This window comes from Cervus canadensis, chromosome 5 (genome assembly GCF_019320065.1).
Source record: "Cervus canadensis isolate Bull #8, Minnesota chromosome 5, ASM1932006v1, whole genome shotgun sequence".
NCBI lineage: Eukaryota > Metazoa > Chordata > Mammalia > Artiodactyla > Cervidae > Cervus > Cervus canadensis.
In genome coordinates this window covers 19,091,152-19,115,081 of record NC_057390.1, presented here as the reverse complement: position 1 = coordinate 19,115,081, position 23,930 = coordinate 19,091,152, and the positions used below count along the sequence as shown (strand labels likewise).

The 23,930-nt window shown below is 36.3% G+C and overlaps 2 protein-coding genes across 7 annotated transcripts in view; one reads left to right on the top strand and one right to left on the bottom strand.

Moving 5' to 3' along the window:
- Positions 1-6: 6 nt before the first annotated feature.
- CEBPZ (CCAAT enhancer binding protein zeta) lies at positions 7-23,418 on the top strand. The gene is made up of 16 exons (XM_043468327.1): positions 7-205; positions 2,458-3,947; positions 8,865-9,096; positions 9,842-10,031; positions 12,387-12,475; positions 14,494-14,547; positions 15,107-15,209; positions 15,319-15,387; positions 16,423-16,489; positions 17,692-17,792; positions 18,246-18,303; positions 18,613-18,800; positions 19,162-19,251; positions 22,217-22,278; positions 22,385-22,466; positions 23,043-23,418. Exons 1-16 carry the CDS (start codon positions 50-52, stop codon positions 23,177-23,179), a joined length of 3,168 nt encoding a protein of 1,055 aa, XP_043324262.1. The 5' UTR covers positions 7-49; the 3' UTR covers positions 23,180-23,418.
- CEBPZOS (CEBPZ opposite strand) overlaps positions 21,673-23,930 on the bottom strand; it is a 39,212-nt gene continuing 36,954 nt past the window's right edge. For 5 of the 6 annotated variants that reach the window (XM_043468348.1, XM_043468346.1, XM_043468345.1 and 2 more), the window contains 2 exons: positions 23,219-23,303; positions 21,673-21,962 (listed from right to left, as the gene is read on the bottom strand). In XM_043468348.1, the coding sequence (XP_043324283.1) occupies positions 23,221-23,303 (83 nt within the window). In that variant the 3' untranslated portion in view covers positions 21,673-21,962; positions 23,219-23,220. Of the gene's footprint in view, positions 21,963-23,218; positions 23,304-23,930 lie in introns of those variants that run through there. The other variant, XM_043468344.1, reaches the window with a different exon arrangement.

The window sequence follows — 23,930 nt, the reverse complement described above, 5'->3', positions numbered from 1 at the left end:
CGGCCTAGCGGAAGAAAGCTACGGGCCTTGTGCGCGTGCTTCGCTCGCTATGGCGGCAGCTGAGAAACCTTTGGAGTTCTATGCCAAGCGGCCCTGGGGCCCGGAGAACGGGCTAGAAGATCCGGACGAAGACGAAGAGGATGATAACGATGAAACCGAGGATGCGTTCTCCCTTCAGGAAGTGTTGCGGCTCGGAGGCACCAAGGTAATGGCCTCGGGCTTCCGAAGAAAGGAGACAGGCGCGTGGCGGGGTCGCGAGTGGAGTTGCCCCGCGAGTGGTGGGTCAAGTGGCCAAGCAGCCCCCGGGCTGCGGAGCGGGAGGGCGTCGCGGACTCAGACTCCAGCTTCTAAATGTACTCTGCGTGTGTCCTGCACTTCTTTCCCGTAATATTGCAAGAAAAAAGTTTAGAATTGAACTTTTTTTTTGCCGTGTCTTTTCTTAAAATATAGGTGATCTTCTCTTTTTATTGACGCTGTATATAAATGGCACTCCATCAGGTCGGAGAGGACTGTTTGTTGTCGTTCCGACCTCTTGACATCCGTGTTTGCGATCTCACTGGTGTTAGAATTTTAACTTAAGCACACACACCTGCTCACTTTACGCTGGAGAATCTTTCTGCCCTCTTGGAATTTACATATTAATGAAACGGTAAACAAACTTTGGAATACACAGTATATCAAACGGTGATTAGAGCTATGACGAAAGCTAAAACGAGGGAGGATAATGAGTGGGAAAGGGCGTTACAGTTTTAAACTAGGTGACTGGGGAATCCAGCGCTGAGGTGTTTGAGCAGAAAACTGGAGGGAAGAAAGGAGTGAGCCCGGGTTTTGTTGAGGTTTTGTTGTCCCGGGAACAGTAAAATAGTGCAGCTGAGGTCAAGTGAGGTGAGAGAAGAGCGGTAAGAAATGAGATTAGAGACATAACAGAGTGGACTTAGGCTTTCATTTTATGGGAAACCTTTAGAAGATTTGGAGCAAATATGTGACAGTTTGGCTTTGTATTAATTGTTTTAAGGGTAGACTTTCTGGGCAGTGTGGGAGGGGGCAGAGTGGGGTCAGCGATTAGAGGCAGGAGAAACACAGTTTCCCTGAGCAGACTGACAGTTTGGTCTGTACTTGGGTTGCATTTTAAAGGAGGAAGTGCATAATGAAAGGTCGTCTTTCCCACTTTAATCTCCAGCCATGCAGTTTCCCCTTCAGGAAGCAATCATTTTAGTGTCTTTTATATCTTTCAAACAAATACACACACGACTGTATTTGTTATTTTTTACACAAAAGGTATAGTATATCTATACTATTTTAGATCTTTTTCTCACTGTTTCAGAGATGCTTCCATATCAGTATATAAAGTTCTGTCATTGGTTTTATGTCAGCATAAGTCGTCATCTTAATTTATCTAACCAGCCATTTATTGCAGATATTTGTCAGTCTTTTGCTATTTTAAATAATGCTTCAGTAAATAGCCTTGAATATGTATATCTTTCCCCACATTAGTAAGTGGATGTATATACACCTAAATTTATAGAAACGAAACTGCTGAGTCAAAGGATGTATGTCAGGTATTTTGATTGAAGTTGGCAAATTGCTTTCCTTAAAGAACTTCCATCAACCATATGGGAAAGTGCTTTTTTTCCTTCACCCGCTCCCCAGCACCACCTGTGTTAGTATCATCTATGCTTATCTGACATGTTTAAAAATGGATATATCATTGTGATTTTAATTTGGACTTCTTTAAATGTGAGTGAGGTTAAGTATCTTTTCATATTTTTAAAGAACCTCAAAAAAAAAAATAAAGAACCTCTTTTTTCTATGAACCATTTGTTTATATACTTGCACATCTTTCTGTTGGATTGTCACTTAACTGATGCATAGGAACTTTTATATTAAATATTAAGCCAGATTACTTTGATATGAGTTTCCAGTTACTGTTTTTTTCCGACTTATCTGTCTTCTGATTTTTGTATATGTTTTGTGTGTATGAGAGAATGGTAAATTTATCCATTCTTTTCCATATGGGACCTGAGTTTTATGTCATATTTAGAATTTTTCCCTACCCTGGTTTTTTTTTTTTTTTCTTCTTCTTCTTCTTCTTCTTTTATGTTGTGCTTTCTCCTGTTACTCTATGGTTTTGTTTTTCACATTTAAATTTTTTTTTTTTTTTTTGGCTGTGCCACTTGACCTCTGCAGGGTCATAGTTCCCTGACCAGGGTTTGAACCTTGGCGCAAGGCAGTGAAAGCACAGAGTCCTAACCACTGGACTGCCAGAGAATTCCCTTTGCATTTAAATCTTTGTTTTATCAAGTACTTTGGGTGTGAAAGGGAGCCCAGGCAATACTATGATAACTCAAGTTTCTTGGATAATTGATTTCAGCAATATAAGTATCATTAAATTTTGAAGTTTTTATTAAACTGTTAGATTTGTAATTTATTTTTAACTTTTCATATGTTTCTATGCAGCAAGATTATCTTATGTTGGCTGCTTTGGATGAGAATGAGGAAGTTGTGGATGGAGGCAAAAAAGGAGCAATTGATGATCTTCAGCAAGGTGAATTGGAAGCATTTATTCAGAATCTTAGTTTGGCCAAGTACGCAAAAGCTTTCCTAATTGAAGAAGATCAACCAGCTAAAAAAGAAGAGTCCAGCAAGAAGGAAGCAAGAGTTTCTAAAGTAGATAGTAAAAAGCAAAAGACAGCAGAAAGTGAAAGTAAGGTGAAAAATAAGAAGAGGCCAGAACAGCACTCTGATGAGAACAACAGTGCCATAACAAAAACAAAGAAAGATAAGCAACAGGACATCTTTGAATTTTTTGAGAGACAGACATTGTTACTTAAGTCTGGCGGCAAATGGTATGATCTGGAGTATAGCAATGAATATTGTTTGGAACCCCAGCCTCGGGATGTTGTGTCTAAGTACAAAGCCTTGGCTCAGAAGTTGTATGAACATGAAATCAATTTATTCAAAAATAAGACGAATATCCAAAAGGGAGCCTCTTCTACCTGGATGAAGGCGATTGTATCATCAGGGACTCTAGGTGACAGGATGGCAGCCATGATTCTTCTTATTCAGGATGATGCTATTCACACACTCCAGTTTGTGGAAACTCTCGTGAACCTTGTTAAAAAGAAGGGCAGCAAACAGCAGTGCCTCATGGCTTTGGATACTTTCAAAGAGTTACTTATTACAGACCTTTTGCCAGATAATCGAAAGCTACGGGTTTTCAGCCAGCATCCTTTCGACAAACTAGAGCAGTTGTCCAGTGGCAACAGGGACTCCAGAGACAGAAGACTCATAGTATGGTATTTTGAACACCAGCTGAAGCACTTAGTGGCTGAATTTGTGCAAGTCTTAGAAACTTTAAGTCATGATTCATTAGTAACCACCAAAACTCGAGCCCTCATGGTGGCTCACGAGCTTCTTTGTAACAAACCTGAGGAGGAAAAGGCCTTTCTTGTGCAGGTGGTAAATAAACTGGGAGATCCTCAGAACAGAATAGCCACCAAAGCCTCCCATCTGTTGGAGACACTGCTTTGTAAACATCCCAACATGAAAGGAGTTGTGTGTGGTGAAGTAGAGAGACTGCTGTTCCGCTCAAATATCAGCGCCAAAGCCCAGTATTATGCAATTTGCTTTTTAAATCAAATGGTCCTCTCTCATGAAGAAAGTGAACTAGCTAACAAATTAATAACTCTTTATTTTTGTTTTTTTCGGACTTGCATCAAGAAAAAAGATATTGAATCAAAAATGCTCAGTGCCCTTTTAACAGGAGTGAATAGGGCATACCCCTACGCCGAGACTGGTGATGACAAAGTGAGGGAGCAGGTTGACACGCTGTTCAAAGTGCTTCATGCTGTGAATTTTAATACCAGTGTGCAGGCTTTAATGTTACTATTCCAAGTCATGAATTCTCAGCAGACGATATCAGATCGATATTATGCAGCATTGTATCGGTAAGTACTTAGCATCGTAATACGTGAATGAGAAATAATGTGGTATAATATACTGCATTGCCTGTCTGGGGGGCAGTAGAAGGAAAATAGGGTTTTTGGCACCCCTCGGTAACTTGCTCTGCACCAGCTTTTGAGTCATTTAATCTTTAGTTCCCTGTTGGGCGTCTATATTAACATGCTTTGAATATGCCATTTATTATTTTTTTGTTTTGAGAAGTCCCCATCCTTGATCCTATATTTCTTTTCTCCTGTCCTTCACACTGCCATTTGTTCATTCATCAAGAAATTTTTGAGTGTCAACTATATGCTATTCAAGAACTCAGGATATAGCACTGAACAAAATTCCCTCTAAAACACTTTCATTCATGTTGGGAAAGACAAACAGTAAACAAAGTTTTTACCTAGGAAGGTTGAGGAGGAGCCTTGTGGTTTTGGAATATTTTTTAAAATATTAGTATTAAGATTTTGGTACTAGAATTACTGAATTTGCAACTGTCCTGCAGTGCACCCATTCAGGGCAGATATTTTGAAGTTTGTATACTTGGGAACTATTGAAGTACAACAAACTATTTCTAATTCATTTTTTAATTTTACATACATACAGCTTGCAAGAAACATAATATAGTGGTTAATATCTTAGATCTAAGCCTAGATTTGAGTCCTATAGTTTGTCCAAAGGACAAGTTACTTTAATTTTCATTAAAGCCCTATTGGTAAACATGATTGATCCCATTGTACTATGCTTTTATTTGTCTGTAAAATGAAAAGAAAAGCACCTACCTCATAGGGTTTTTAATGAAGATTATGAAACTTCCCCACAGCTACGCAGCTAAACAATGACAGAACTGAAGTTTTAATAAGATTAATGAGTTAATGTATTTTTTAATTTATTTACTTTTTAATTGAAGGATAATCGCTTTACAGGATAGTGTTGGTTTCTGCCACACATCAGCATGAATCAGCCATAGTGAGTTAATGTATTTGTAAACCCTTGTAATCGCCAGTGTATGCTGTGCTTCTAACACAGCCCAACACGTAGTTCAGTGCTTTGATAAGTGCTGGCTGCTATCATTCTTACTCACTTAGATTTCTTCAGTTTAATCCTTTTACGAGCTCTCTAGTCTGTGAGGTGCAGTAATTTGTGCAAGGTCACACACACAGCATGAGATCAACTTAGGTGGCAAATCCAGCCTAGTGACTTGGAGTTCACGGTGTTTCATGGTACTGATTGGGCTGATACATTAAAAAAGATCTTAGAATTCTTTCCATAATTCTTAAGAGTCTAAGTACTCTAGCCCTAATTCCCTGGTGGTCCAATGGTTTGGTCTCAGCACTTTCACTGCTATGGCCCAAATTCAACCTCTGGTTGGAGAATTAGGATCCTGTAAGACATGAGGCACAGCCAGAAATGAAAAATTTTTTTAAATTTTAAAGTAATAAATTCTTAATTTTTAGTTTGGAAAGACTTCCAAGGCTGAAAATGTAGAGGTTTCAGGGTTAGGTTCTTTAGCAACTTTTGAGGGTCATAAGAATTTCTAGTTTCTGGAAAGTTTGAAATCTATTGGAAAACTTATTTTTCTAATATCCATTTAACATCTCAGTGTTGAACACAGAGGTCTAACATGTCTGAGGAGTTCATTCTTAAACTCTTCAAATTATTGCTTGCCAAGAGATCTCACAGATGGATTACTTCAAAGGCCTTTTAAGGTTTTTTAAAGTATTTATTTTCTCTTGATTTTATTAAAAATACTTTAAATAAAAATTCCCTGCTCTTAATTGAGGGATAAAAGAAATGAAGAAATGATTTAGTTTACAAAAACATAATTTATCAAAAACTTCAGGAACATACTCTCTGTCAAATGGTGAAGACACATCCCTTTAAATTCTCAAATGTTTCTGTTGATGTGTAATGGAACTTATTAAAAATGAGTGGCAGAATGGATGGAAGTGTTGAAAAATTTAAATGAGAAAAAAGTGGAATATCAAAGTTTATTTGGGGAATTCTCAGGCGATCCAGTGATCAGGACTCTGCACTTCTATTCAGGGGGCCCCAGGTTCCATTCCTGGTCAGGGAAGTACCCACATGCCATGTGGTATAGCCAAAAGTAAAAACTTACTTGAATAACATTGACTATCTCAGAATATCACCAATAGGTGCTAGAATTGTGGAATTGGCAAAATGGGGAAAACTAGATAGGTGAAGAGTACGAAAATATGCTTCACAAGGTTAAATATTTTCATTTCTGGTGTTAGTAAAAAAAAATAACAGTGCTTAGAACAAAAGTGATGATTCTGCTTTTGGAGTGGATATCTGGAGGATTGTGTTTATTCTGGGTTTCCTAATATCTGGGGTCCAGACCAATCGGAGCATCTCTAGGATTCAGCAGACAGGATAAAAAGAGAATTTAAAAGTTATATGAGATAATAGTTCAGCAGCCTCCCGAAACTGTGGGGGAGATAAGGACAAATAATAGCCATAGTAAAGGGTCAGGTATTTGAAAGGCTGTAAAAATATAATTAGGTTACTTTGTTGTGGGTTTTTAATCAATTTGTTGACCCATAAAATTGTATATGTTTAAAGCACACAGTGAAGATTTGATACATGTATACATTGTGATGTTTACCATCTTCAAGTTCCTTAACACCTCCGTTACTTCATGTAGTTACATAGTTACTCCTTGGAGGGGTTAGAATGCTGAAGATCTATTCTCAGCAAATTTCAAGTCTACAGTACAGTATCATTAAATATTCACCATGAAGCTGGAAGTTTGCACCCTTTGGCCAACATCTCCCTATTCCCCACCCCCTACCCCTGGCAACTACCAGTCTGTTCTCTGTTTTCTATGAATTTTATTTTTTATTTTTTTAAGATTCTATTTATACATGAAATCAGAGTAGTTATCTTTCTGACTTACTTCACTAGGCATAATGTTCTCCAGGTTTATACATGTCACAAGTGGGACTTCCTTCTTTCTCATGGCTGAATAATAATCCATTGTGTGTATATAACATATCTTCTTCATCCGTTCATCTGCTAACACACACACAGGTTGTTTCCATACTTCAGCTGTTGTGAATAATACAGTGAACATGGGAGTGCAGATGTCCCTTGACAGACTGATTTCATTTCCTTTGGTATATGCCCAGAAGTGGAGTTGCTGGGTTATATGGTAGTTCTGTTTTTAATTTGTTGAGGAACTGCCTTATGGCTTTCCATAATGGTTGTGCCAATTTATATTCCTACCACCAGTGTATATGGATTCCATTTTTTCCATGTCCTTTTCAATGTTATCTCTTGCCTTTTTTATAATAGCCATCCTAACGGGTGTGAGTTGGTATCTCAATGTGGTTTTGATTACCCTGATGGTTAGTGGTGTTAAGCACCTGTTTCATGTACCTTTTGGCCATTTGTATGTCTTCTTTGGAAAAATGTCTATTCAGATCCTTTGCCCATTTTTTAGTTGGGTTTCTTGGGAGATTTTTGCTGTTAAATTACATGAGGTTCCTTACGTGTTTTTTATATTAACTCTTTATCAGAGATTGGATCTTCCTGGTGGCTCAGACGGTAAAGAATGTGCCTGCAATGCAGAGCCCAGGGTTTGATCCCTGGGTCGGGAAGATCGTCTGGAATGGCAATCCACTCCAGTATTCTTGCCTGGAGAATCCCATAGACAGAGGAGCCTGGCAGACTGCAGTCCATGGGGTCTCAAAGAGTTAGACACGACTGAGCAACTAATACTACTACTTTATCAGATACATGGTTTGCAAATATTTCCTCCCATTCCATAGGTTGCCCTTTCAATTTGTTGATGGTTTCCTTTGCTGTGAAGAGGTGTTTTAGTTTGATGTGGTTCCGCTAGTTTATTTTTGCTCGTTGCTTGTGTTGCATCAGAAGGCAGTAGTAAAATTAATAGTTGGAAATTACACATTCGATTTCAGCTGTGGATAAAGAAGGTGTTTGTTTTCTGGCAAAAATGAGTTGTCCAAAATTGGATTGTATTCCTAGTGAGACGCTGAGCCATCTGCGGTTACAAGATATATTGAACAACCACTTACCACATCATGAACCATTTGTTCATTCAACAAACATTCGAGTGCTTATTAAGTGCAAGGTACTAGGGTTACAGCAGTGAATAACAGGCACAGTCCCTGTTCCATTGGACTTTGAGGGGGAAAAGAAAGGCAACAAAACGTGTTAAACTATAAAGAACATAAACATGGGACCAAGAATAATGAAGGAATCTATGGATGTGCAGACAGTTGGAGAAGAGCATCCTGGGCAGAGGTAATAGTGTGTATAGGAAGGATTTATACAGTTAGTACATTCAACTAGAGAGACTCACAATTCAGTTTTCTACTATGCATGTATGGTCTTCACAGAACAGTGTGGAGGCAGCCTCTGGTCACCCAGCTAGTAGGTAGTGATGCAAGGATAAGAACCCTGGTCTAGTTCACAGTTTTCATTGTTTGGTTTTGGATTAGCCTTCCATGAACAGTTCTGTATCTGTATGAAAAGTATACTGTTAGGGATGTACCCTGTTGGTCTAGAGAATGGAAAACCACTTGGAAAAGAGAGAAGAAACCCAAAAAAAGTTTCCTGCTCCTGTGGATTTTTTCCCTCTGGTAATATCATCATTCTTTCTGTTCTGGTTATTCACTTCCATCTTACTTCTTAGGACAGAAATGATCTCTTATTCTAAAATAAGTGGGAAAGTGAAAGTGAAGTCACTCAGTCATGTCCGACTCTTTGCAACTCCATGAACTGTAGACTACCAGTGTCCTCTGTTCATGGGATTTTCCAGGCAAGAATACTGGAGTGGGCTGCCGTTTCTATCCCTAACTAAGATAAGGATATTTATTAGTCACTGGGTTTGGGGATGTTTTATAAATAAACGTGATCTTGTTTCTGTTTTGCAGGAAGATGCTGGATCCGGGGTTGATGTTGTGTTCTAAGCAAGCCATGTTTCTTAACCTTGTCTACAAGTCTCTGAAAGCTGACATTGTGTTGCGGAGGGTGAAGGCTTTTGTGAAGAGGTTACTTCAAGTCACTTGTGAACAGATGCCACCATTTATATGTGGAGCTTTGTATCTTGTGTCTGAGATCCTTAAAGCAAAACCAGGTTTAAGAAGTCAACTGGATGATCATCTGGTATATTTTACAACTGCTTTTTAAATCAAGTGGGTTCTGAACTATATTTGGTATTTTTCTTTGCTTTGATGACAGTAACATTACATACTCAGTTCTCTGGAGTATGTAGAGTGTGAGTCCTGGAATCAGACTGACCTGGATTTTAGTTAACTGGTATGCAGTTAACTAGGTGGGCATATTGCTTGACCCTTTCCTGGTAATAAACTACCATAAAGTGGGATTCTGTGATGCTGTGAAAGATTGATGGCAGGAGGAGAAGGGGGCAACAGAGGATAAGATGGTTAGATCGCATCACTGACTCAATGGACATGAGTTTGACCAAACTCTGGGAGATAATGAAGGACAGGGAAGCTTGGCATGCTGCAGTCAGTGGGGTTGCGAAGAGTTGGACAAGACTTAGCCACTGAACAACAGCAGCATAGAGGATTTAGAACTAGTAGATCTCTTAAACCAGTCTCCTCAGTTGTGAAATGGACGTAATATCACCTGCCTTATAGGTTGTTTATTTATAACAAGTCAAAAATTCATTTGAGGGCTGAATGCTTTCAAAGTCTCATGGATTCTTGATTCAAAACTTTATTCCATTTAGCAATAAGAATATGGTCTCCTCTCATCTAAATTTCATTTTTGGAACTTTCGTGTTTCATCAGAATTGCAATAAGCAAGTGTTCTTCAAAACCACCTCAGATAATTGAATATGGATTTCCAGTTGATTAAACCAGATTCATTAAACCATTTTTTTAAGGAGTCTGATGAGGAAGAAAATTTTATTGACATAGCAGATGATGAAGAAGCAGAAAAATTCACTGATGCAGATAAAGAAACAGAAACAGATACCGTGAAAAAAGCTGAGATGGAAGAAACTGAGTCTGAAAGTCATGTGGGAACCAGAAAGGTAGAGTCTGCTTCGTGGGTGCACTTTGATAATTTAAAAGGTGAGTTTCTAAAATCTTTAAATTTTTCTTTTGAATCTTTGAATTTCCCTTTGATCTTAATAGAAATTAACAGTATGCACTTCAGAAGTTCTCAATATTGTTTTCTTTTAGATGGGAGCTCTCATCACTAGGTACATATAGGATCTTAGAACTAAAATTTTTAACATAATAAATCATTGATTTACTTATGAACAGTACTACAGATAAGAAGTAGCTTACTCAGTAATGAATCTGCCTGCAATGCAGGAGACCCAGGTTTGATTCCTGGTTTGGGGAGATCCCCTGGAAAAGGAAATGGCAACCCACCCTAGTATTCTTGCCTGGAGAATCCCACAGAAAGAGGAGCCTGGCAGACTACAGTCCATAGGGTTACAGGAGTCGGACACAACTTAGCATCTAAACCACAGATAATAAGTACATATTTTTAAATAATTTAAATCTTAGAAATTAAAGCAGATACCTTTTAGAGTTGTGAAGATTTAGTGAGAAAACTGTGGTCATGTTAAATGCACAATAGATCTCTTTTTCTTCAGCTGTAGTTAGTTTATATCTTTGAACGAGTTTAGTTTCTTGATCTTTATCTGTACATGTAAAGGCTTCCTACATGGAACATATATGAAAACAACACATGTGTATACAAAAGTTTGACTTATAAACAAAAGTATTTGTTATATATTATGAAGTATAATTGGAGAAGGAAATGGCAACCCACTCCAGTATTCTCGCTTGGAGAATCCCATGGACAAAAGAGCCTGGCGGGCTACAGTCCATTGGGTCGCAAAGAGTCGGACACGACTGAGCAACTAACACACATGAAGTATAAAACTTGTGGTTATTTTGTTTGAGCATCATATTTACGCTCTGTAGTTCCTTAATGTTTGAGAATTGAAAACTCTTTTTGGTATATTGGGTTGGCCAAAAAGTTCCTTTGAGTTTTTCCATACAATGTTGCAGAAAAAGTGGAAGGAACCTTTTGGCCAACTCAGATAGAAACTTAGGAGTTCCATACACACATCAACTGAATTGAATCTATTAATAGAATATTAGAGCCAAAAGAAATTGTAGAAATGCAGACTCTTCATTTAAGGCTAAAAGAAAAACACTAGCCTTGAGGTTCAAGAAAGGTGCCAGCTGTTTACAGCAGCTCGGACATGGAAGCAACCTAGACGTCCATCGGCAAAGGAACGGGTAAGGAAGTATTAACAGTGGAGTGTTACTCAGCTATAAAAAAGAACACATTTGAGTCAGTTCTAATGAGGTGGATGAAACTGGAGCCTATTATACAGAGTGACATAAGTCAGATAGAGAAACACCAATACAGTATATTATAAACGCATATATATGGAATTTAGAAAGATGGTAACAATGACCCTATATACAAAGCAGCAAAAGAACAGTCTTTTGGACTATGTAGGAGAAGGTGAGGGTGGGATGATATGAGAGAATAGCACTGAAACATGTATATTACCATATGTAAAATAGATGACCAGTGCAAGTTTGATGCATGAAGCAGGGCACTCAAAACCAGTGCTCTGGGACAACCCAGAGGGATGAGGTTGGGAGGGAGGTAGGAGGGGGGTTCAGCATGTGCATGAACACATGTGCATGGGGACACATGTGCACCCATGGCTGATTTATGTCAATGTGTACCAAAAACCACCACAAGATAGTAAAGTAATTATCCTTCAATTAAAATACATATTTAAAAAAGTTGCCAGACCCATTTCTTCAAACTTTTGGAACTCTTGGTCAGAGTGGTTCACCTGTCTGAACCTTAGGTAGCCCGTAAAGTGTACAAGAAAAGTATGGTAGCCACCAGGAAAGTTGTGTTTTAAAGAATCCATCGGAGGGCTAACCTGGGAATAATCCTAAGGATGACGAGTATATACATTGTGAAGCAGACAGTTCCTTCTGTGTTCTAAAGGTTCCTTGTTGTGAATTGTGTAATGCAGAGTTGCTGAAAACATGAAGAAGATAGTATGAAACCTGTTCCAAGTGAGACTGACTTCAGGCATGAGGCATAATTTAATGACAAATATTCACTGCACTCTAAAGTTCCAAAAGAATTTAGACCTGTTTCATCTTCAGGTCCTTTGTCATCTTAACACTTAGGATCTAATTGACCTAAAAGAAATGGGAAGGGGAGCTTTTAGTAGTTGGGGTAAACATGCTGCCTGGTTTATTCAAAAGCAGATGCTACCGTAGGTACCAGTTCTGGTGGACTTGGAGTTTTTGATCCAGGTATGATGCCCAGTTGACAAAGAGTGCTGTTGGTGACAGCGTTAATCCTGGTGGGTTAGTGACCTCTGGGGCTAGGAGTAGAGCATTTGAGAAGTACTCTGTTTTTGTTTGCAGGTGGCAAACGGTTAAACACATATGATCCATTCAGTAGAAACCCTTTGTACTGTGGAGCTGAAAATACGAGTCTTTGGGAACTCAAAAAGGTAAAATAATTCCAAATTGTCTCTTAATTCATCTGTGCCATATGTTTGCCCCCGTGGATTTAATAGTTTCTTTTCCATTTTTCTTGTAAGTGATAAATAGAGGAGTTATTTAGAAATTAGTCAGCATAAGAAAGCAATTTGAAGTATGTCAACTGGCTGTAATGCCTTTTAACCCATATTTCTGTTGCCTATAATAAACATTAAATTTACACACTTATGCATTCACATGTAGAAAATCTTATGTGCGTGCAAAATAATAATATTCATGGCTATAAATAAATATTGCTTTTTGCAAGTATGCTATTGTATATAATGGCTCTGTAAAATGGATACATTTTGCTTTATGCATTGGATACCTCAAGGCTTCTCTGGTGGCTTGGTGGTGAACCCACCTGCCAATGCAAGAGATGTGGGTCCGATCCCTGGGCTGGGAAGATTCCATGGACAGAGGAGAGTGACGGGCTACAGTCCATGGGATCACAGAGTTGGACACAACTTAGCGACCATATTACAGCAGTTGGGTATCTCTGAAAAATTTTGTGGTAGTAGAACTGTTTGCAAGCAAAGTTAGCTTATAAATGTGTAAGAGGAACTCATTCCTAATAACCTTTTTCTGGGGTTTTGCTAACACAAGTGTCTTCCTATGCAGACTCCTGCAGGTCCCTGACACCTTGTTAGTGAATCTGAAAGGTCACAACTACTTTGAAAGTGATACCAAGATATTATTTGCCTTTGTCACTGTTGATGGTGCACTGGTGGAATTAAATGATGGCTAAACTGCTGGTGACTTTAGCAGAAATAAAAACAGTAGTACCAAGCTGTACTCATGGCCATTATATTCTTCATTGCCATATACTTGAACGGGAGGGGGAAAGCCAGTATCACATAAGTATGATGAAGCAAGGAAAATTGTTGGTTTTATTATCTTAACCCCAAAGTACCTAAATATGAGAGTTTTCTCACATCTGAAGGAGAAGTGCCTGTATAGTTGTTGGAAATGCAGCTGGCTACTTTTTTCATGAAAGACTGGCTAACAGACAGACTGGTCATTCACACTTTTGTATTTGGGAGATATTTTCTTGAAAATGAATGAAGTAAATCTTTTACTTCAAATGAAACAGCTGACAGTATCTGTTGTCAAATGAAACAGCTGACAGTATCTGTTGTCAATGATGAAATTCAAGCCTTGGTTAAAATTTTAGAACTCCTCTAACCACCATCTTAAGCTTAACAGTTTCTTGGTATCTTTTCTAATGAAATCCATGGTGATACTATGGTTTTTGTGATGTTTAATTAAATGTCACCAGCATTTTGAAGCAATTGCATAATTCACAAAATCAGTATTTTTTAAATGACCACTGCACAGTGTTATAAGTCAAGCATGGATAAAAGATTCATTCACTCTAGACCAGTTAATTTTAAGTAGCAAATACCAAAAGTTGATAGGGTTTTAGACTCCATATTGCAGCTCATCTTTGGTATAGTATCAAAGGAAAAAAATCCACATTTATGTGAAAGACTATTGGTTAATCCCCCATTTTTTCCCAACTATATATCTGTGTGAGGCCAAATTTCCTAAACACACTTCAACTAAAATAATATGGAATACAGAAATAGATATGAGAATCTGCTGTCTTCTTTTAAACCAGACGTTAGATTTGCAAAGTTGTAAAATAATGCTACTCTTACCATTAATGTTCATTTGTTTTGAAAAAGTTACTTTTCATTCTACATGTTGTTATTTATATTAATATGTAATAGGTTTATTAATTTTAAATGAACTGTAAGTGTTCAGATTTTTTTCTGTTGTAATTTCTTATTAAGTATCAGTAGATATGTCCCACTTAAATCACAGAAGCTCTTGAGGTCCTTGATTTTTAAGTATACAAAGTGTTCCTGAGACCAGATTTTGAGAATCACTCTTTTGATGTATTCTCTTCAGTTTCAGTTTGGGGGATTTTCTTAAATAACCTGCAGTTTTGGTAGGAGTTGACCTTATTTCACATGTTTCTTTCCAGCTATCTGAGCATTTTCATCCTTCTGTGGCCCTTTTTGCAAAGACTATTCTTCAGGTAAGTCTCAAATATACAGAAGACAAGAAATTAAAGAAAATAAGTAATCCTGTCTGAAGTAGTCAGTGACTGCTAGGTAAAATTGTGTATGCTTTTCTGCTGTTGTAAAGGAGCAGTGACTTGTTTGATACAGAGCAACAGATAATTGCTCCCACTCTGAGATGAGTGGTAATACGTGGATATTATAGAACCACAACAGTTATTTATTACATCCTGATTATTTATTGCTCCTGGAGAAAGGCTCCCCTCCCCTTTCCCTTTTGCCATGTTTGTCACTCAGCATTTGATTCCTGGTTAATGGTTAGATAACCTACAGTATTAATACTGTTTGCCTCTTCACAAAATCAGCAGTGCATTATAGAATATGTATGAGTGTGTGCTTAATTTCTTCAAGAAAAGAATAGTGTGCATGAGAAGGATGTTTGAAGGGTATTTTATTGCACATTTGTGCCTTTGAAGCAGTGTAGTAGATACTTGTGTTTTTCTTGTTTCTTCTCTGTGTGTGTGTGTGTTTATATATTTTAAGTTAAGTTCTTAATTCCCTCCCCTCATCTTTCAGGGAAATTATATTGAGTACTCGGGGGATCCACTGCAGGATTTCACACTAATGAGGTTCTTGGATCGATTTGTATATCGAAATCCAAAGCCACATAAAGGCAAAGGTATACTTCTATTTGATGAACTTTTCAGTTTTCACTGTTGATATTTAATAAACAACATGAGCATATATAACTCGGTTTTACATTATACTGTCTTGATTTTACATTTCAGAAAACACAGACAGCGTTGTGATGCAGCCAAAAAGAAAACATTTTATGAAGGATATTCGTAGTCTTGCTGGTAAGTATAAAGCCTGGACAGTTGAAACTGACAATAGTGCAAGTTAGTAGCACACAGATTGTGTTATTCTTTGCTCTGCTTATCAGAATAAAACCTAAACATCAGAGATATTATCCATCTTTGTGTTCAAGAATGTGTATATTTTCAAGTTTACTGTGACTGGGCCTTTTTTCTTTTTAATTATAAAACATTTCAAACATATCCAGAGTATACACACTAGTGGTATGATGGATTCTCCCCCCCTGCCCACCCCACCCCACCCCTGTAACCATCACCAGTCTTTTAACAATTAACAATTTGCCATTCTTGTATCATCCATAGGTAAAGCTATAGCTCTGTCACTGACACCAACCCCACCCCCCATATATAATTATCTTTTACAGTTCACACCATCTTAAGCTCTCTAATATGGGCTTGGCAGAATAGCTACAACAGATTTTTGTCACTGAACGTTATTTTAAACTTACTTCTACAGGTGTTTAGTACTCATCTTATGCATCTAATTCTCTTTGTATTCACAGCAGACATTTATTTACATACTAGATCCCAGTTCCTTCTTGTTCAGAGTCTAAGATTCAGTTACAACTTATAAATCATTTAATTTTAATTGACTTATCTCACAGAGGTCCAGAGACATAAAAAGACTTACCCAAAGTTAGGGTTGGAATTAGAGAAGCCAAATACCCTTTTTAATCAAGATGATTCTGAAAATTTTTATGCTGATGAGGAAACACTGTAAGTGATGATGAATTTTTTTTTTCTCTTGGGAAGTTTGGATCCCAGGTGCAGTGGGAGGACAGGAGAACCCTGCTCTTTCGCTGTGATCCACTGCTGGTTACAAATGATTGTAGCCGATAAAATTTCAGATGTTGGGTTTCCTCCACGCAGACTTTTCCAGACTGTTCTTCACATTATAAGATGCCATCTTTCCAACTTCCTTACATTTTAAGACTTTAGATTTATATTCTGTACTTAGTCTTAAAAGCTTGAAGAACATAAGAAGAATTACTTAAAATTTTTAACTTGTTTTCATAGTTAACAGTAAGGAGTTCCTTGCAAAAGAAGAAAGCCAAATACCAGTAGATGAAGTGTTTTTCTACAGGTAATATATGTAATATACTGGTTCACTGGTTCATTTGAAGAGCTGTTAAATTTAAAATTTTTAGATTCCATAAATGCTTTGTTAACATAGGCCTGTCTTGGACAAATTGAAGGATATGTCAATCCATTTTTGTTAGGGGAGTTTAAAAATGTTCAGTTTGCTAAATGTTAAGATATCTAAATGAAACTAAAACAAATAAATTTGAAGGATTTGTTTTTTAACAATTTAGCATAAATTTTAAGAATCTTGTGAAATTTAATCTTCAGTTTCTTTTTTTTTAGTATAATAGTTTTCTTAGAGGCTTAAATCTGTACCAATCTAATATAATGATAAATAACTCATAAGTTATTTGTCTAAAACATGGCTCTAAGTAGAATTAGCAAAATTGATTGCACTGCTCTGGAGATAGGGCTTCCCAGGTGGTGCTAGTGGTAGAGAACCTGCCTGCTAATACCAGAGATGTAAGAGACACGGGTTCTATCCCTGGGTTGGGAAGATCCCCTGAAGGAGGCCATGGCAACCCGCTCCAGTATTCTTGCCTAGAGAATCCCATGGACAGAGGGGCCTGGAGGGCTACATCCATAGGCTCGCAAAGAGTCACACACCAATGAAGTGACTTTTGCACTGTGGAGATGAGTCCTAAATCTACTATTAAGAGTATTACTACTAATGCCGTGTAATAATAGTAAAGGAACTGTTATCTAATCTGGGTGATTGGTTACTTTGGTTTGATTTGATTTGCTTTTTAAAAACATTTTGTGTAAAGAATTTTGAGGGTATGGTCCCATCGGCAGAATGCTAAGTTTCATTGTACCTGATAGAAGAATAGGTTGAACTGATAAAATATTGAGATTAGAGGTTATTTAGAGCCAGTTTCTAACATTAGAATAAAATGGTGCACATTTAGCATTGATACTAAAACAACCTTTTACTGTGCCACTTAATTAAGATGACTTACGGTGTTTTTATGAAGAACCAAGCCTAAATCACTGAAATGTATTATCCTTCACATTTCAAAAGTTTCCAACTGTTTTGAATTTAAAACTTTTTTCTATAATACAAATTTTAGTCATTTATATGCCAGCTGAATTGACAGCTTTTACACTTGTTTGTGGCATTGACCGTAAGTCTTTTGATGATTGTAGAACAGGCCCTTTGATAAAATCATCAAATATCAATGTATAACATGCATTTTATTTTAGGTATTATAAAAAAGTTGCTAATGTTAAAGTGAAACAAAAGCGGAATGAAGATGAGGAAAGTATAGAAGATGTGGACGATGAGGAATTTGAAAAGATGATTGGTAATTTGTTTACCTTTATAATCCACAGAGCTTAAAAATTTTTATTGACATTTAGACTGAAGCAAAAATTGGGAAATTAGAAAAGTTTACATTGAGCTAACTTGTTGCATATTATATCACACCTACTAAAAATAAGCACTTAAAACAGTTCTAATGGAGTAAAAAGGACTGCAATTGCTAAATACTCTTTTATTTGACATTTTCCCTCATTGCATAAAAGAACTGTAGAAAGAAGCTAAAATTAACCAGAACACATTTAGTTTAGGGATTTAATGAAGGCCAGCATAGTACATAGGTTTGTGTAGATTAATAAAATACCTGCAGTGTCAGATGTATATCATTTTGGTGTTTACTTATCACAAACAACAGTCATATGTGTTGATTTTGGTATAAGATGTGTCAAGTTTGTTATTTCTTGCTGTATCTCAAAATTTGTATATTGCTCTCTGGCAGACACATTTGAAGATGATAATTGCTTCACCTCTGGAACGGATGACCTTGATTTCGCTAGGTAATATGCTTTTCTTAAAATTTTTTTTTTAAACTGTTTTTTCCCCAGCATTCTCAAATTACTGCCTTTCAGAATAGTGGAGCATAGGACTATGTGGTATATAGGAGAAAGACATTGAATTTTGGGAAATAAATGTAGTACTTTCATTTTTGGACTTTTATAATGCTTGTTAGTATGTTAAATAAAGGCTCTGAGATGTCTGTAGCTCTCCTTTGAATTCTGTTAATAGCCTAACATCCTGCTGGTCATCAAAACATACTTTAGAAAACAGAGTCCTCATTTACATTACAAATTGTTATTTCTCTTCAGCAACATGAAGAAGAAAGCAAAAGGAGCTAAGGATGACTCAGAAGATGAAGATTCAGAAGATGACGACCTTGATAATTTGGATGATGATGAAGTTTCGTTAGGAAGTATGAATGAAGAATTCGCTGAAATTGAAGAAGATGGAGGAACATTCATGGATGTGTTAGATGATGAGAATGAGGGCATTCCAGGTAAACCTTTAAACAAACTTTCTGCCTCATCAGAGGCTGGTTTTTCTCTTAAAAGGTTAATATTATCTCGTATTCAGATTTATACTTAAATCAGCCAGAAATTTAAAGATCTTCCCATCTCACTTGACACTGAAGTTTTTGGGTTTTTAAGCAGCTGAGTTCTGTTTTGGACTTCTATTTTAATCACTATTGAGACTGTCTGTGCTATTCCTCTTGACCTGTTATGTTATACTGCCTTTTAAAAATACTGGATTGATAATTTGCAATAATGTTAATCTATATTCATCACAGTAGTTCTGCAGCAGTTTTTTTAAATTGCTTAATAACAACAGGGTTTTTATGTTTTTGTTTTTGGTAACAGAACTTGATGATGAAGTCAGACTCAAAGTCAATAATAAGAAAAACAAGAGAAAAGGTGCAAATGATTTTGACTTTGCTGGGTCATTTCAAGGTAAGAAAATGTATTTAGTCTCTTTTAAACCTAAGCACTGAATGTGAAAGCTAGCATTCATTATCATTTTTAGGAAATTAACTTTTCTATTGGGTAATAAGTTTTATGAATTTTTAATATATATTGTTGTTTTTCACATTCTCCAATTATTTTCTTTCATGAATGTTTAAACCTTTAATAACGTAAGCCCAGGATTTTCATAGACACCTGTTGCATTTTTCCTTTTATCAGCTCTTACCTTCCCATCTGATCCATCTATTTAAAAACCCATGCTCTTTATTAACGCCATTTTCTTTTTTTAATGAGAGCTGCCATGACAAAATGATTCTGATCTCAAAAATATGTAAAATGAGAGTTTTTATTTCTGCTAATTTATTCTGTTAGTATTTTTTAAAGTATATCCTAACAGATTATGCCTTTTAGTGTAATACTTCTACGGTACTAATAAAAGGAAAAAAGCACTATATATATATCAGGTGATAATATTTTTTTATAAAATTGTAGAAAGCACTATAATAAATACAAATATTTTATTCCTTAATTTGTGGATGAATTCACACACACCTACCTTTAAAAAAAAAAAAAAACTTTGATTATAATGCCTCTTTATTTCTGCTTACTAGTACCATGGTACATTTGATCCTTAAATAACATGGGTTTAAACTGAATGGGTCTGCTGGTACAGGGATTTTTTTCTTCCCCCCCAATAAACACATACCGCAGTACTACATGGTCCTCAGTTGGTTGAATCTGAGGATGCGGAAGGCTGACTGTAAAGTTATATTCCTGTTTTTGGCTGCACAGAGGTTGGTGCCCCTAACCTACACATTTTTCAAGGGTCAGCTATAAATGCTAATGAATACAAATAGACCTGCAAAGTTTAAAACACTTGACAATATTTTGTTAAAATTAAATAATACAAAACTTTTGACAGTAAATATCAACAATCACTCTGGGTGGGTAGTAGTCCCTCAGAGACATTGATGCCTACAAAGTTTAAATACTGCTAACATCACAGTTCTCTTAGATTTACGTGATGCATATTTACATCATAACATGTTACCATTCAAATTTTGTCTTTCATTGACTGATAAAAGGTCACACTTTTAATAGTAGCATATGCCCATAAGGCAGTTTTCCTCAAAATCTCTCAGAAAAGATGTTGCTTTAAATTCTACTGAGCCTGTTGTATTAAAAGATGCTCTCTCATTGACCTTATTTTTAATAAAGTGCCATTTCAGAAGATATTAGCCTGAAAAGACATCAAATCTCAGTGGGTAATAGTTTTGGATACAGATTAAAGGATATGTGACAGAATTGATTTTTTAAAAAAGAAACAAAGGGATTTAAAAAGGAAAGAAGCAGCAAACAGATGAATTGACGAGTGTGGGGGAATAATTCACCCTACATTTGCTAATGTTGGCTATTCTTAAGAATAAACAAATCTTTAGAAAAAAAAGAATAAACCTAAAGGAAGCAGTTCAGCAGAAGTACTTGCTAATTAAAGTTTTAGATATATCCCTGTAGGATGAATGCAAACCAAGACCTTTCCTGATAGTTTACAAGTGGAAATTTTAGCTTAGGAGAAAAATAGCATTATGCACAATTCTGAAATAATACACATTTCACCTTGGAAGATGAAATGCTCTAGAAACTTATGAAAAATGGTTCTGGTATATCCATGCAAAGACATGTACATGACTGTTCATAGCAGCAATATTCATAATAGCCAAAAAGTAGGAACAACTAAATGTCTGTTGAATGTACAAGCAAAAAATAGAAGAAGCCCATATAATAATGTTCAGCAATAAAATGGAGTGAAATATTGATATATGCTATAAGGTGAATGAGCCTCAAAAATGTTTTGCTGGGAATGCCCTGGCGGTCCAGGAGTTAGGACTCAGGCTTTCACTACCAGGGGCCTGGGTTCAATCCCTGCTCGGGAAACTACCACAAGCCACGCAGCACAGCCAGGAAAAAAAAGTTACACTCAGTAAAAGAGGCTGAAAACCACATCCCACATGATCCCATTTATATGAAAGAGCCAGAAAAAGCGGAGCCTTCCATGGAAGGGAGCATATGACTGCAAATGGGCACCAGGCATTTTTAAGCGGCTCTGGTGGTACCAGAAACATTGATAATAGAGTTTGAATACTGTTTCAGGTAAAGTGAAAATGGGTAAAAGCAATACTTGTAGCTAATGTAGTTTTAGATAATTATTTTAAATGTGAGTTAAAATGTAATAAATATTAATGAACTTATTTAAAAAACAGACTCACAGACATAGAAAACAAACTTGTGGCTACCAAAGAGGAAAGAAGTGGGGGGTAAATAAGGAGAAACAAGGTCCTACTGGACAGCGGAGTACCATATATTCAGTAGATTGTAATAAACTGTAATGGAAATGAAAAAATGTAACAAATGTTAAAAATGTTTTATTATTTCTTCTGTGTTGAAAGGTTTATATATTTAGAATTATAGGGGAGTTTTTTTTAAAGAACTGCTTTATTTCAAGTAATAAACAAACTCTAGTTATAACACAATAAACAAACCCTCCATCACTTCTTCACAGTTACTCCAAGGAACAAAACCTCTGACTTAATTAGAATTTACAGTTAACCTTAAATATTTAAAATACATCCGTGTCAATTTCAGAATTTTAATCTTGCCGGATACTTTGAAATAGGGCAAACTTTGATTGATGGTCAAATCTGAAAGACAAGAAGACACTATTGTCACCTGAACAGTTCTATTGGGATATTAACTTAAAAAAAAATACTGTATACTAACTCAAGTTATTTTTCTGTCTTTAAATGCCAGCTGCCTAGTGATGCTTATAGAAGATAATTACAACTGTGTGTTTTAAGCCAAATAAATATATATTAACAAAACTATGTTGAAGATCTTATTTCTACAAAATTGTTGGATTTACAATTTAATAATGTAGGTTTATACTTTTTTTTAGGACCGAGAAAAAAAAAGAAGAGAGACTTTGATGACTCCAACGTATTTGTATCTGCTGAAGAGGTAAGACTAATGTATTGTTTTAAGCACTTAGCTGTTCTGTTGTTTTTTAAGTTCTCTAATAAATTTACTCCCCGCCCGACACCACCCCCCCACTCTTCTTTTTAAGTTTGGCCACCTGTTGGATGAAAATATGGGATACAAGTTTGATAACATTGGCATGAATGCCATGGCTAACAAAGATAATGCAAGTAAGTAACTTGAATTTTTATTGAGGTTTTAAAATAGTCTTAAGTTACAATTTCTGAAGATCTAAATATTTTTGGAGGACCTTTTGATAGTTAGAAGGGAAAAATGATTCCTTACAAACTGGAAGGAATGACTTTTTCACTTCTGTCTGCAGAGCATATGGCATTAAAAAGTACACTACAGCAAAAAAGACTATAGCCTACAAAAATTACTTTTTTTTTAAATGGAGGCAGGCTATTTTTATATAGTATAAATTTGCTAAGTAACTTTATAAATATTTTATACACCTTTTAATTATTTCTGATATTGATAGTTAACTGGCTGCTCTTCTTTCACCCGTAAGTGTTCGGGGAAAAGAAAATCTTTAGAGCATTTGTTCCTTTCCTGTCCTAGTTGTTTATTTGTAAGTAAATCTTTGATGATAAATACAGAAGGAAAGCAACGAACAAGCAGGGGTTTGTGGAACAGATGGGAAGTGACTGTAGGCCATGGCAGACTGGAAGCTCCTGTCCCTCAGGATGTTCTCTGGAGGCCCTAAGAATCTACAGTGTGCTCATCTCTCTTCTCCCCCCTCAAAGGTCTCAAACAGCTTAGATGGGAGGCTGAACGTGATGACTGGTTACACAACAGAGATGTGAAAAGCATCATCAAGAGGAAGAAAAATTTCAGAAAGAGGCCAAAAACCACTCAAAAAATTAAAAGGCAAAGAAAATAAGTGTTTTCTAAATAAATTACAAAGTAAAATTCCACTTACTCTTAATTTTTACTGCTCAGCCATTTTTCTTGATCTTGCTCTCTGATTCCATACATTCCAGAGTGTTCAATGGATTTGTAATAAACTATAAATAAAAATAGCTGTCATTTATAAAATCATGTAAAAGTATTTATACTGAGAAAAAAAAATCAAGCTTTTCCCCCTTATTTCTGCACAATAAAATGAAAAAGACAACAGGATACATATGTTGTGTGTAAGCTCTAGCATCTCTAATCTCTACTAATTCTTGTAATGAACACTATTAACTAAGCATTACTTTATACCAGATACTGTTCAAAGTAATTACATAACATTATCTTTTTTAACCCTTATAACAATTCATGAGATGGGCATTATTATCTCTACATGATGGAGAAAGAAAAAGCTCCAAGAAGGTAGCAAACCAGATGTGAGTTTTAAGCAGTGATTTGATTCCCATCACCCTCAGATAAGTCTCATTCCAAAGTCTACGTTCTGAACCCACTGGAAGAATTAAGAATCTAGCCCATCACTGGGATTAACTCATTGGGTAACTGCAATGAGAATTTTCTCCACTGTGTTCTTCAAAAGTAGTGAAAATAGAGATGAACAGTATTTTTGGAAACTGACATTAAAAAAAAGTGATTTAACTCTTAATTGGTCATAAATAATTTATAAAGGTTACCTGAAGAACTTGCTTTGTACACACAAATTTTACTTAAGGAAAAACATA

Excerpts from the sequence above, each read along its gene's own strand:
- CEBPZ (XM_043468327.1), top strand. The coding sequence starts at position 50 with ATGGCGGCAGCTGAGAAACCTTTGGAGTTCTATGCCAAGCGGCCCTGG. Across the intron at positions 3,948-8,864 it reads TATTATGCAGCATTGTATCG|GAAGATGCTGGATCCGGGGT; the intron begins GTAAGTACTTAG and ends TCTGTTTTGCAG. Across the intron at positions 12,476-14,493 it reads GTCTTTGGGAACTCAAAAAG|CTATCTGAGCATTTTCATCC; the intron begins GTAAAATAATTC and ends GTTTCTTTCCAG.